Here is a 14,892-nt window from a genome sequence, read left to right as displayed (position 1 = left end):
TCACAGCAATACAAGCATTTTAAAGAGCCTGTAAACACTACTGTAACAGCCAAAGTAAAGCTCCTGCAGTTGGGTACACCCAGTAGAGGCAAGTCAGGAACTGCCTTCAGCTTTCCAATAAACATACAGCATAACCCCAACGGAACAACCACTGCTGCATGAAATGAAATGACCAGCTGTGGCTTTTGCAGTTTCTGGAGAACGATAATCTTGAATCACCCCTTTCAGACCTACACCATCTCCTGAGCGTCCCACAGGATTAGTGTCAAGCAGATAAACTTTCATTCCACGGGAAATGGACATCACCTTTTTTGATGTTTCCTTCAAAGGGCTCAAAGAAAAGCTTGATATTAACTGGACTATACTTTTCCTTCCCCAACAGGGTATCACCACTGAGCAGGCAGCAAAGGCAAGCTTAAAACCACCAAGGGCCACAAAGCAGCTCCAGAGAGATAACCTCAGCATGCCAGATGTGCCTCATGCTGCCTCTTGAGAAATAACATACCCCTTCAATGTTTCCAGCATGCAGAAAGAGCATACTTCATGGATACTTGTGGTCATTACGGAAATCTAAGCTAGCAGCAAGCTACCGATGTTACCAGGCATCCAAATGCAGAGGCTCTACTAGCTTGCCACTGCCCCAGAAGGGCCTGAAAAACTCCAGCAGATGGTTCCTGGGTAAAGCCCTACTGCATGCAAGGACCCATACAGCACTGGTCTGGCTGCAACTCTGAGCCACCTCTGCAAAAACTACACAAGTCAGTGAAGAACAGGCTTCAGGAATCACCCAGTTCTACCAGCCTGATCTGCACAATGGTTCCACACCCACTGCACTGCAATGCGACCACATACTTAAGAGGTGTTTTAGCCCACGGGATGAACACATGTGAATCAAATATATAAATAATCCCACAAAGCCTAAAGTATTGCTTCTACATTTGATGTATTATGTATGCTCAAGCACTCTCCTGATAGACTCTGAACAAGTCTATTCACATACTCGGGGCCAAGGTGAGTGGGAGTCTATTTAATGAAATGAACAAACAAAAAAAAAGTCAAGGAAAGATAGGGACTGAAGCAACACAATGAGAAAGCATAAAAACTGTTCGCTACAAAGTAATAAATACAAAGCAATAATGCTATAAAGATGGCAGCTCAAGTACTATCTCCATCCAAGCCAATATTAACATTTTCAAGATCCAACTGAGTGCTAAAGGCACAAGTATCAGACTCTCCTGCTCCCATAACAGCCTCAAAGAGTAGACTGTGGCCACCAACTGGGAGCACGGGTAGAAGCCACACATCCGATGGATCTGTCAGAGCTCTCTCCCACTCCCAAAGAACAAGCACTGACTGTGTTCACAGGGAGCACATCAGAGCAGCAAGGTAACAAATTAGACTTTCAAAAGAATTCAAGGCTTCCATAATATACCTGAAAGCAGGCAACCCAAGAGTGAGGATTTTACACCTGGCAATTTCCCTTCCGATGCTCACGAGTGTTTAAAATCAGACCACACAAATGCGATCATCAGCTTAAGCAATTGTGATGATACTATCCATCATTCTTTGTTTCCTCCTAAAAACAATATCCTTCTGCACAATGATAGCAGAACAACTGCCTCTAATATTTGGGAGGCACTTCACATTTAAGAGCAATGAACCCAAAAGCACAATGTATTCATACAGAAGCCATAAATTAGATCTGACATGATAGGAACACTGAATTTGGAAAAATAATCACAATAAACATTCAGTATTTTTATAAACCATAACAGCATATGCACTCAGGTGCTTTAAATTCATTCCAATACACTTGAAAAATGAATAAGATACTTCTCAATTAAGAACATACTCTAAAAAGAAAGTTAGCTTGAATTTAAAATATGACTACTAAAGCAATAGCTAGTATTTAATTGACAACATGGATATTTCAATCAATTTCAACCTACTAGTAAACCTTTTAGAGATATAAAATAATCTAGCGAAAGTACTATTTAGTGTTCTTCCTCTACATAAGCTTCAAACTTCTGAAATAATTTCCATTTCAAAAAAGAAAATATTTGCTCTTTCAGATAGAACACACTGAATACCTGTCCAGCTCAGTTCAGATACACAGAAGTTTATATATAATGATGCTTACTCACCTGACTTAAAAAAATGAGTCTGCTGATAAATTTGAAAATAAAAACTATTATACAATATTTATACAACAGTCATCGAGACAACAATAGTGGAAGTACAGTAATTAAAGCATAAGTGTGAAACATCACCTAAGAAAGTGGCTCCAAGATATTGAAGATGAGACAAGCAAACCATTTAAGCTACAAAATTGCTAAAATCATCCAAGAAGGTGCTCTTTGTTCTTGATTCCAACTGAGTGTAAAGATTGTTCAACTCAATTCAGGACTAAGCTGCTGATGATAAATGAGGTATTTTTGCTGTGATGGTTATTCACGACAACTTTTTTGCTGCCTGATCTAATAACATCGCTCATATTGAATTTCAAACAGAAGGCATCTCATGACACCTTTAGGCGTACTTTGAAAATATAGCTCAACCTGAAAAATTAAAATTTCTCTCCTACAAACCACAATCACGTTAACCTGCCAGCTGAAAAGCTCATTAGAGTAACAGCAACATGTAAACAGTTTCCTAATCAACAGGGTGGCTCCTCTTTTGAGCACGCTGGGCAGCATGTCACTGCAGTGATTATTCTTACCTAGTCCTATTCTGTTGGGACTCGTCTCTCGACTGCATCCCTGGCTTCGAGGGATCTTGCTGCGCTTCTCTGAAGATGATGGCATTGGCTGGACTCTGGATGCTCCACCGCTCAGGCCACCATAGGCGCTTCCTAACAGCTTACCAGGAGAACTAGACCGGCTACCAGCTAGAAGAGAAACGGAAAAAAAAAAAAACAAAAACCAAAAAAAAAAAACAATTAAAAACCCTCAAGATTTTTAATACTCTGACAGCAAAACTGGAATACTATCAGCTCTATCTAAGAATTTGATCCAAATCACTCAAAAGTAAAGGGCTTTTGAAGAGAACTGAGCAGAGTTTAAGGACAATACACACTGGCACATGAGCAGCCCCTGCCTATATGAACCACACTGCTCAGCTGGGATCAAGACTAAAGCAGACACCGCAGTGTGTGAGTACCCCCAGCTGGCTTTACACAAGCTTGGGGAGGTGCCAGGAGCAGCCTTGCTGCACCAAGCATGGAATTCACAGGCTGCTTCACTTCCTTGCAAAGCAACACAAATTAGCCTGCGTGGACTGCTGTGCTACAGCAAGCTGGCTTCTGGCACACCAAACCTGTTGCAAAGTAGCTTAGGTATCTCCACACTACACCGCAGTGGTGACATTACTTTCCTGCAATAATTCAGTGAAGAAAATCCACAGGAAAAAAATACCTCAGCAGGGGAAAAACATATCTCAACAGCAGCAGGTCAACACAACAAAGGGTAAACCAAGCGAGCCTGTCACATGTTGGTGTACTTAGGTCTCACTGGTTAAATCTAAGCTATCTGGTTTTCAGCTGGAAAAAAATTTTAGCAAACTGAGTAAGAGTAGTTGGTCTGGTTTATTTTTCATTGTTTGTTTGAATAGTCCATGGCAAGTTGACATTTCTTCTAAGCATGGTGTCTGCTAATCGAGTTCTATTTAATCACAGTCTACTAATCAAGTTCTATTGATATGCTTACATTCCAACTGCAGGAATTTTTTTTGCTGTGGATCTTCATTTGGTACGTTGTTTGAAAATTAAGTAAGGCAAGCTTAAAGGTAATCACAAAGAACCATGGGAGTAATAGATTCAAGACTCTTCAAGACTTTTGCTTCTTCAGATATGTAATAGTCACTGAAAATTTGCTGCCAACATTGCCATTCCTAACATTCAAGTTGTTTGCTAAACTACGCAGGAAAAGTATATTTAAAAAGATTGCAAGAACATAATCAGGCAAGCTCACACCCTGAACCAATATTCAGGTAGTTTTCTTTCAAAAAAGTACCCACTCATCTCACAGAAATTTCAGTTTCAGATACTATTATGACAGGCGTTCTTCTGCCTTAATTTTAAGACTGTATGCAATTCTATTAATCTGATGGACAATACCATAACACATGTATTATTTTAACTTACTTGCCCCTCTACTTTCTTAGACAAAGTCAAAGCAATTAAATCACAAACTCCAATACCGTTTGTGGTGCTGGCTCCCTCTCAAAATAAGAGAGAACATTCGTGAGAGATGCCAGACTCACACACAGCATCCACACCCTAAGGCAGATAGATACTCCTCTCAGTGACACTGCTGCAATCTCACTGATGTCAGCAGGGTTGCACCGAACTGGAAGAAGAATTTAGCACCTGAGGTTTACACTGCAGCAATGAGCCAGCTTCAATACGCAGAATACAGGCTTACCATGTTTGATTACTATGAGAAAGCAAAATCATTTCCTGTACACATTTGGATTTATGACTTTAAGAGAATGCTTTTTAAGTCTCACAGTTAGCAGAGAGCAAGGGAAGCTTTAGCAGTTAAAAAATGTGAAGGAAGCAACATGAGAAAACAAGAAAGGGAAAACGTTTCTTACCACCAGCAGGATTAGCTGATCTGGATCCTTCATTATGAGGGCAGACCAAAGGACAGGCAAAAAGTGAATTAAAAGACAGCAAGACAATACAGTGTTCAGCATGCGGTTTATGCTATACACAATGCAGGCAGATTTATTCACAAACATGTCACTCCTAAAGCCTCTGCATAATGCAGTGACTTAACGTGCAGATGCAACTAACCATTTCCCACGGCTGATCAGCTGCCTAGCTAAATATCAACCAACACACTGACACCCAAGTTCTCCTCTAAGTCACACCCCAGCCCAGTCTGCAAAATTACAACAGGATTATCCACTGTGTGGGCATGGAGAATTTGATCCTGTGACTGTATTATGTTCAAATTCATAAGTTATTTCATGCAATATTCAGCTTAAGGATAAGGATCACATCTGGTTGGGCTAGGCTGGAATCAGGATTCAGCAAACTATACCAAGAGAACAGGTTCAGATGTGACCATCATTATGCTTCATAAGACATTCCATAAAAAAAATAAGCCCATAATCTTTGAAATCTTTGGATACTCAACTATTCTTTAAACACTTCTGAGACTTGTCTCATCTGGTCTGATCTTCTTACACCAAACTAAGTTTAGGAAAAAAAGGTCATTTCTGGCTTTGGATCATTTTTATGTTCAAAAATGAAGAAATCAATTTAGATTAGCATTCCAAAGCCCAAATTCCTTCATGACTTCAATGGAAAGACTTCTATTTTGCCTCATCCTGAATATACTACTTCTCTCTTCAGCTCTCCCAGCCTAACACAATGCTATAAACTGCTTCCCCATCCCTCCAACATGACAGAGCAAAGCAATGAGAGCATGAACAGAGAAGAGCTTTAAATAAGGGCGCAAAGCAAGACAAGTCCTCAGAACAAACATATCTTTCCACAAACCCCATCTCCTCTTACCCACAGGCTTGAAGGTCCTCAAAGTACAAGTGAAAGTTTTCTCTCTCCCCCCAACTCCTTTTAAAGTTCAAGTGACAAAATTCTCCTTAGATACACATGACAAATACGCAACAGCACCGCACGTGTGGCTCGGCTCCTAGAGGAAAACTATGCCTTGTCCGGTAGCTAAAGAGTGCAGATGTGTCATGTGAATCAAAGAGCAGAACTCTTTTCCCCATATCTACACAAAATAGATAATGTCCTATTTTTAATTGATACCGAATCACATTAACTTCGACAGCTCACGTGTTACACATACAGAAGTACAGTCACATAAGCAGAAGAAGCTTGGCAGCGGCAAGAACCCAGTCAGCTACAGACACAGAGGGTGTCTCAGAGGGACCCAATACAAGCTCAGTCCTACGCATCCCAGCAACATGAAACTCTGCTGTGCAACTGGTTAAAAAAAAGCAGCAAGGAAGCTCTCAGATTTGGGACCATATTTGTTAATTCAATATATTCAGCACACGGTGGCTGAATAGGGACTCATTTTACTACAGGTCCAAATGTTATTTGGCAGAAGTGAGCCAAACCCTCTGCTGATGCTACCACAATTCAAGAGAAATGTATTACTAGCTATTTGTTCTCCTCCCCCAAAATGAAACACTTCTTACGCTGGGACTGGGAAACCACTTTAGCCCGGCTGCGGCCTCGGGTATCAGCAGGCATCGAGGTAACACTTGTGGCACTGCCAGAGCTCTGTCTCCTTGTACGAATCCGACCTGGAGGAATGCAAAGACAAGCAGACTGTTAATAGGTTTCTTCCAAAAGCAGCAGCCTCTAACATGCTTGTCCTATGCTTGCAGGGCTGCTATACACACAATTAACCAGGGTACAAAAGAAAAACTCTACAGGGAGAGGCAACATCTTTCATTAGACTGGCTGAGACACAGGGAAGGAAGCAGAAATACAGTCAAGATCCACGAGGCTGAAAAATTCTTCACTTTCTGTAACACTATCAGTCGGTTTAATTAAAAAATATTACCTCTCTACAGCTTTTGCTTCTGTTCTATAGTAGCTTCTTTACAAAGGATTTACAACAAAAACTTCAGCTTCCTAAATGCCTCTTCCTATATCCAATTATTACTTTCTGACAAGATGATCACCCTTCCAGAGACTGGCGTGACAGATGCCCCCAGAAATTCCATCACTGGGATTTCCAATTAGCAGTTCAGTGCTTTATATCCTGCTCTACGTGCGCAGGCTGGCATGCACTCCTGCGAGAGTCTGTCAACACAGCCTTACTATGCTTTTATTTCAGGCTCACTGAATTTTCCCTGCTGTTTACAGATCCCTCATATTTATCCCAAGATCAGTGTAACTTTACTTGTAATGGAGAGTCCCATTTAACACAATCAACGTTGTGGAAAAATTATTCTGTGTGTCAGCTCTTTATTTAAGCAGAGAATGGATAAAAAGTGTTCTTGGTCCTTCTTCTGTCCTTTCCTCGTGAAAAAGCCACAGAAATTTGAGCTAGAAAAAGCTTACAGGGTCATCAGTTCATCCCCTTCCAGGGCAGGGCGGTTTCCTACAGAATGTTCTTTCCAGTGCTAAGCTTCAATTATCTGTCTCTAGTTAATGGGAAAGAAATGATAATTAAGAGCAACACAAAGAAAGCCTCCATCAGCACTTTTCAACAACTCGGTTCTCGGCCAACTCTGAAGCTGTTTCTCAGGCCTAATGCCAGTGCTAGCCTGCATTCAGAGGATGACTTCAAGTTTCAGGCATAATAATAAAAGGAAAAAAACCACAACATGGAAAAGAAGAGCTTAGGCAACTGCACCCACTAGTTACAGATATTCATCTCCTATTCTTTGTCTCCACCCTAAGCATATAGAGAAATATGGACAGGGACATACATACTTCCCACACAAAAAAATCCCTTCTCATAAGGCACTCACGCAGGACAAGACGATGGTAAGCGAACCAAGCTGAACGGACTGAGAGGACTGTTCTTCACTGATCTCTCAAAATATTCATAACGTGGCCTGCAAGCTTCTTACAGACAAAGTGACAAGGAGATGCTCAGCTTTGAGAAGAAAGCCTAGCCTTGTTTCCCAGGAAAAAGCCTAGAAGACAGCTGAACTTCACACCTCTTCCCCAACACCTCATTTTAAAACAGCTCAGTGGGCGAGACAGAGGTTTCTATGCTCAAACAATTATTTGTAAAAGTGACACAGAAGAAATAATTACCACAAACCTAGGAAAACATGGAACACTTTAACCACTGCCTCCATTAAACAAGCTCTGCCCACATCCATGTGGGTCCAAGATCATGAATCTGGTTGCTAAGCTCTTCTTAGCCCCAGATCTCTTCCACCCTAGGATATTACTTGCCCCTTACCAAAAAGTCAGCGTGTCACATAGCCAGAGACAGTTCTGCAGCTCTCTCCAGGCCCTTTCCGATTGCTTGCAAGCCTGGCAGACACACAGCTACACACAGAGGAGCAGAATCACCATGGGACCTGTCACAAGGTGCATACCCCAAACCCCACTGCAAGCTTCAAAGAAGACGTGCATGGGGGAGGAAGCAGGACCACACTCTTGTTGGAAGCCTCAAGGCTTCCTTTCATTCCCCGCATCAGGAAAACATCACTGGAGGCAGCAGGGGTACAAGCTAAGACAAGAAGGTAAACTTGACCAGCCTTAGGAACTACTAATGGAATTAACTTCATCTTTACAGAAGGTCAACAGAAAGCCTGGGCATTGGAGGTTTTTTGGTTCTGTTTTTCTTTATCAGCAGGTAACTTAAGAAGGGGAACATTGAACAATATGTAATAAATTACTCTCCCACCTCAGGAAACACAAGTCCTAACATACTATACAAAAAGAAACCAAGGTTAGCATATGATACCAATTCTAGGGGCTTTAAGAAAGAAAAATGAACCAAAGACTTAGAACTAATTAACTTGATTATCAGCAGGATTAGAAATACAGAGCTAAAACCTATTTCAAAACCCCAAATAGTCAGTGGACAGACATAAACCAACTTGAGTAGTTTCTGAATGAATGCCCAGGAACAAAATTCTGCTCCCTTTTCGACTGGTAGATTTGCACAATGATTTTGGCCAATGGGTGTCAGAGAGAACAACGTGGGATGAAGAGTTGCCCTTCCACAGAGTCCCAACACTGATACTCGTTCTCTTATGCTCCTGAAAAGGCTGACAAGCATTTCAACTAACACTGCACAAGACTTGCATTGTTCAGATGATAACAGGAATAGCAGGAACTAGAAATTCATGACACAAATATGATGTTGAATTGTACGAATACTTTGATAGCACAGTAACAGCTCCCATAGAAGAACTTCATTTTTTTTAAGTCTATGGCATAAAGTAAAATGGGGAGAGGGGAAAATGTCTCTTAAAGTCAAGGTCAAATTCTTCACACAAGCACAAGGAAAGAGTGCCATCCGGTATCAGTTATATGTATTCCTTGAAGCATAAATTATTAATATACTTTACAAAGGTGGTTTGAATATTTTTTTAACTTCAAAAACTATGTATTTGGTTTTTCATACAGATAATTACTTGCTGCATAGAAATGGTTCAAAATAAGTGACTCAAAGCTACTCTTCAAGAAAAAAGTTAAGATGCTAAGTTTTTCCTATCCAAGTACATGTTTTAGCTGTTAAAAAAAAAAAAAATGACCCATTGGAATTCAAAACTGCTTTAGGCAAATCGGTATCAGATTGAAACACAAGAGGGAGATCTGCAGTGTTTCATATGTTAACTCATCTTTACCCGCATGCACAATTTTTAAATTGGTCTGATGATACCCAAAACCTTTTAGCTTTATAGCAATGTAAGACAAATCAATATTTGGCTTGAAATTCTCATTTTTTTTAATATATACTATACCAAGTAAAATATGTGTGTGTATATATATAAGTTCATCTATACACATCTCTACTATAATATATTCCTTTAAAGATTTCAACTATATGTGGCTTTATGCCTATCAGTCTACCCCAGACAGAAAACTTCATTTCAACCAAGACTGTAAATAACGTATCAAATTAAGTTATTCAGATAACATTTTTGTTGTTGAACTCAAGTAAATACTTCCCCTCCAAAAACTTCTTTGCTTTCAAGTAGGTTTGTTTATCTAGCTCAAACTGCAGATGCAGTAATTCATATTTCATAACCATTATTTTCCTCCTCCTCTTAAAAGAATTAGTGGATCGTGACAACAGCAGCACAGCAAAAGAACAAATAAAGACTGCCCCAACTAGTTTCCAAAAACCGTGGAAGTATTTCCATAAAAAAAGCCCTTGATATAAATTTGACATCTGACATCTCTGCTCGTAGAGAAAGTATTTTGAGACTCCATATAAACGCTCTGTGTCAAGAGACCATTTGTGGATTTTTTTAAGGGGGTTTTGCTTTAATTTTTTTAAGGTTATTTCCAGTTTTTACAACAACCAATGAATCAGAATCAACCTTGGAATGTCTAAAATATGCACAGATCTATGAAGTTTGTTTTGTTTTTTAAAAAAGGAACAAGCACAGGAAGACTCTACGATAATGGTTTTGTGCTACAAGAGTCTTCATCCAGCAGCATTGTTCTGAGCCCCTCTGAGAGGACACTACAGCATCTCCATCGCCCATGCTCAGAATAGATACAGGCTTTGTGAGACCCAGCCTGAATATTACATGGAAGAAAACAGCTTTCAAATAGTCTAGAAATGGGAAATAACAGCTCCACAACTGAGTTAAATCAGTTTAATCAGTTCCATGCTGTGAATAATGACACCTACAACCAGACAAATTCAATAAGGAAGCATTGGGATGGTAATGATCTCTCCACCGATCACGTTAATGCAATTTGGTTACTCAGCACTGGGTTCTTCCCCAGCTTGGAGGAACACATTCCTGAAAGAGCCACTAGGAGACCCCTAGCTGTGTCCCCGCTAAATGACAGGTGGACATTCGAGACATGCACACACCAATTAAAGATACAGATAAAGATACAATTTACAGATAAATCTGCCAACTTTTTGCAAAAACCACTGGAATGGTTTCCATGCATATTTAGCATGTGTCCAACACTATACCAGTATAAGACCTGGCTCTGCACCATAATTTCCCCTGAGAATCACTTGACCTGTACTGGAAACCATCAGCATACACTGCCTGTGTGTTTTGCACAGGAACTCCCTCCAAAGCAGAGGGAACCATAGTGGCACCATTTTGCCCTACATTAACAGGCACAGGCAAATCAAGTCAGCATTTGCAAAGGGATGGACCAAGAGAACAAAGAAAACCCCTACTTGAACATTTCCATTCAAGATATCACGTTCACTCATAACTTTGAATCAAGGCTTGCCCTTGACAACAAGCAAGACCTTTAAACAGAAAAGAAAACATGAATGGTGATCTCTTAAAACATATGTTATTCCAAAGTCTTTGGTAAGGCTCAAGATGTCCAACAGAGCAGAGCACTCTTTCTGAGCCTAAGAAAAACAAAACAGACTTTATTTCCTTTCTGGTGAATAATAAAGACTATTAAAAAATGTGCTCCTGACTCTGGAGACTGATGATTTTGTTTTAAATTGGCCAGTTTCAGGACAGAGCAGCATTTATGCTTCCTCCTTTTGGGAAAGGCTTATCTGAAGGGCTTGCCTTAGTGATCACATTGAAAAAAACCGGCAGGCAGGTAACACAAACCCTGTGAGCCATTGTTCTGTACTGAAAGTCAGGGCTATGCACCTTTTTAAAATATTCCTTGAAAAGTTGTTTCATGATAAAACAAGCAGAAATTTTTCTGAGGTTTCATTTTAATCAGATATAGGGCACAACTGTATAGCATTGGCTGTGAAGTCCTGATCAAAACTATACAGGTTTAGATAGTACAAGCTTTCTGCCTGCAAAGCTCTTAATGAAGTTCAAGAGAGACCCATGTGTGAAGGGTCTGGGCAATCAAGACATTGTGCTGTGCATGAAAACACAGCCCCCACAGCACAGAGGCAGCAGAAGACCCTCCCACACTTAAGCGGTGTACAGCCTCCTTTTCATAAGGAAATGCATTTCAAGAGCATTTGTCAATCAGAATGACACTACTTAAAACCAAAGGACCAATACTCAGCTCTTTACTTGTATTCTTGCACCAGCATAACCCACTTTATCTTGCTCCTGTTTTGAAATGTCTGGCTCAAAAACAAAACGCTGAGAATTCAGGGCAAAGCAGATGGGAACTGCCAAGTTTGCACAATGCTGGCTCCTGCTAGAGGGGAAGGTGCAGAACTTTTACACGGTGGATGAAGAAAACCACGACGGGAACCACACTGCAAATTTATCATCAAGCTGAACCACACAAGAATCCAAAAGGATTTGCTTTTAAAGTACTTACTGGTGACCTGCAAAACACCCCAAACACATTGGGCATTGTTGTGGATAGAACTCTTGCTTTATGTTCAGAGTCCCTCTTACAACTATTTCCAGAGCAAGGGGATGCTTTTCTCTTCCCCTGCCCTCGCCTCCTTAATTTTCACATTTATGTCAAAAATATAGAGTTTTGCCTTCTCTTTAGTTCCTGGCAAACTCTGCAAGATCAGAGCTGGCAGAAGACCATTCTCAGCCCTCATCTGTAAGATACAGCAAATTCTGAACAACGGCTGGTTTTCCCTCAAATGCCTCAAGAAAAGAAAATAAGATGATGAATTTCAAACAGTGATTAAAATCAACCTTCAACTGCTCCAGCTGTAGTGTGCCACGTTGTTCTAATCATCCCTGACGCTCACTCCCTCAAGAAAAGAGAATCCTATAGCAAAAATATGAGGGGGATGGTAAACTCCATCCCTGATCATTCACCTCACAATCTTTCCCCTCAAGTGACTTGCTGGTTTCTATAACAGATTTCCACTAAGTCCAATCTGATTCCAACATAGCCAAACTGAAAAAAAAAAATCTACTCAAATTAAAAAGACCACACTTTTGCATGATGACAATAAAGTATTTAATAAGCTAAAAATAAAGGTATTCCAGAGGACAGCAGTTGGAACAGGCCTCCATGAATATTACTACAGCCTAGGAGAGTATTGAGAGCTGCATAGGGTATTTCATAAATTATTATTAAACATTCAACGTCTCAAAGTTAGGTCAAAAATAGAAAATCTTGAAAACCAGACGGGGGAAAAAGAAAAGGAAAAGGAAGGGTCAGAGGTGAATAAAAAAATCTCATTATTACAACAATCTGGAACTTCCACCGAATTTGCCTTTGATTTAGACATACAGGTGTTTAGGCCAACTTCATATTCCATATTACTGACAGATCACAAAGCACAAACACCTGCCCATCACCCAGAGCCAGCTCATGTCTCAACACTAATATTACGTGACAGTTCCAAAACTGGTAGAGATCTTTCCCTCTAAATAATAAATCAATAGGAAGGAAAAAGAAGAAAATATACACATGTCACAATGGCACAGTAGCACTTCTGACAACACCACAACCAAATACGAGCAGCCACCAAGGATACGAGCACAGTCCCACGAGACAGTAATAGATCCCTTGAAAAGAGACTTGCATTTGAATAAAATAAGTTTGCTAGGGGGTGTGATATCCTTACTAGGCATTCCTGTTTTGAACTCCTGTCTGCCTCAGAAAGAGTGATTTCCCAGTGACTTTTTTGCTTGAGAAAAATAAAGAACGAGCTTTGACAACAAGCCAGAGACACAGACTGGGAGCACTCCCAAACTAGCAGGCTCAGTGTGCTTGCAAAGAAAGCCTTTCCTCCAACTGTCTTAGATGTAAGCCATTTCACTCAGACAGTTAACAACAATAAGAAAGCACTCATGTTTAAAGAGGTTGATCAAATATTCCTTCCCTAGAGATCATTGTTTACTGTCCTCATTTTTCTGCCATGTGATCATCTCATTCAATTCGCTCACTGCCCAGTCTCTTCCCGAAAGCATTTGGCAGTTGTGACCTGAGCTTTGGATGGAAAAACACAGCAAACCTTTACACATCGTGCAGCAAGAAAGCACAAGCCCCATGTTGGTTTTTTGGGGGGTAGGGTTGGTTTTGTTTTTATCTACGCACAGGCCACCTTCAAATGAAAACAGTGCCATGATAAGGAGACCCACATACACCTTTGTGATCAGAAGTCATAAAAGTAGACTAGTGCCTATTAGTGGGGAGGAGCTTGAAGAGAAAATGAAGAATACCCCATGGCATCAAAATGAGCAGGACAACCATGCAACATTTCATGCAGGTCACCAGTGAACATGGATGAGAACCAGATAACACTTTGAGAACAGAGACCAGGTAGGGTTGTACGACTGTGGACACACCTCAGTTACACAAAGAGACTGCTTACCCTCGGCTTTAGTGGTAGTACCATCTTTAGGCAAATTAAAAAAAAGAGCAAGGAAAGGGTTAATAGAAAAAATTAGTAACATCAACAGAGGTGGGCACTATATATTAGCTACAGAAATATAAAAAAAAAAAATAACACCATTAAAGAAATGAAAAAAAGTCGACTGAGCATCAAAACAAAGCTCAATGTATCTGAAGAACATGGTTGCAGGTTTTTCCTTCCATAATAACCAGCACTGGCCAAACTCCATTTCCTTTGTTTGCCTCACCATTTCTCTTGTAGGAATGTGCAGGTGACAAATGTCTCTACTGGCTCAAAAGGATGCAGACTACTTCAGGAGCAGCCATGTTTGTATCACCTAAGGTATATTTGCTGCTTTTTTCCTACAGTCTGTTTTAAGAGCTAGGCTAACAATGCATTCAATATCCTGGCTTTAAGGACAAAGAAGGCTTTATTAGATGCTTTACCCCCTCTTCCATTCTTCCTCATTACATTGGACTGTTTCAAAGCAGTTTTTGCCACTGAAGCCGGTGTGCAGTGCAACTGAAAAAATGGATGCATCTGTAAGCTGGAAGGCACACTATTATGCGATCAACTTTATATTCTGTGTGATGCTTTCACTCCAATGTATCTGAATCTTGAACTAAGTATGAAAAATTTAAATCAGAATAAGAATTCAGCTTCTGAACCAAACACAACCAACACACAACCCACAGTAAAATATTTCAGAAATGGAAGAAACCTGTCTACAAAAGGACCAACAGAAATGAGATGGATGTAATTCACCAAGTATATTTTGTCTGACTAAAGACAAATGCTCTATGCTAAGGAGAAGCAACTTTTCAACTGACTCAGTGAAGACAATCTACGGAGCTTAAATGAAGATTACCAAGTTCTGATTTTCCTCCCTCTTGCAAGGGTGAATCAATGAAAAAGTTCGGAATTAGACGAGCGTGAAACCAGCAGAATGAGAAATTAGCTCAGATGATCACCTCTGCTCATAACTAAGACG

General features: G+C 40.3%; 1 protein-coding gene across 7 annotated transcripts in view; it reads right to left on the bottom strand.

Annotated features, from left to right (window-relative positions):
• Positions 1-14,892, bottom strand: part of CLASP1 (cytoplasmic linker associated protein 1) — a 168,521-nt gene that overhangs the window by 67,574 nt on the left and 86,055 nt on the right. For 4 of the 7 annotated variants that reach the window (XM_054070776.1, XM_054070777.1, XM_054070780.1 and 1 more), the window contains exons 19-20: positions 6,175-6,282; positions 2,720-2,887 (exon numbers count right to left, since the gene is read on the bottom strand). In XM_054070776.1, the coding sequence (XP_053926751.1) occupies positions 2,720-2,887; positions 6,175-6,282 (276 nt within the window). Of the gene's footprint in view, positions 1-2,719; positions 2,888-4,593; positions 4,621-6,174; positions 6,283-13,880; positions 13,905-14,892 lie in introns of all 7 variants that reach the window. The other 3 variants (XM_054070775.1, XM_054070779.1, XM_054070778.1) reach the window with 2 other exon arrangements.

Source organism: Cuculus canorus, chromosome 6 (assembly GCF_017976375.1).
Source record: "Cuculus canorus isolate bCucCan1 chromosome 6, bCucCan1.pri, whole genome shotgun sequence".
NCBI classification, from domain to species: domain Eukaryota; kingdom Metazoa; phylum Chordata; class Aves; order Cuculiformes; family Cuculidae; genus Cuculus; species Cuculus canorus.
This window is presented reverse-complemented; position numbering and strand designations above follow the sequence as displayed.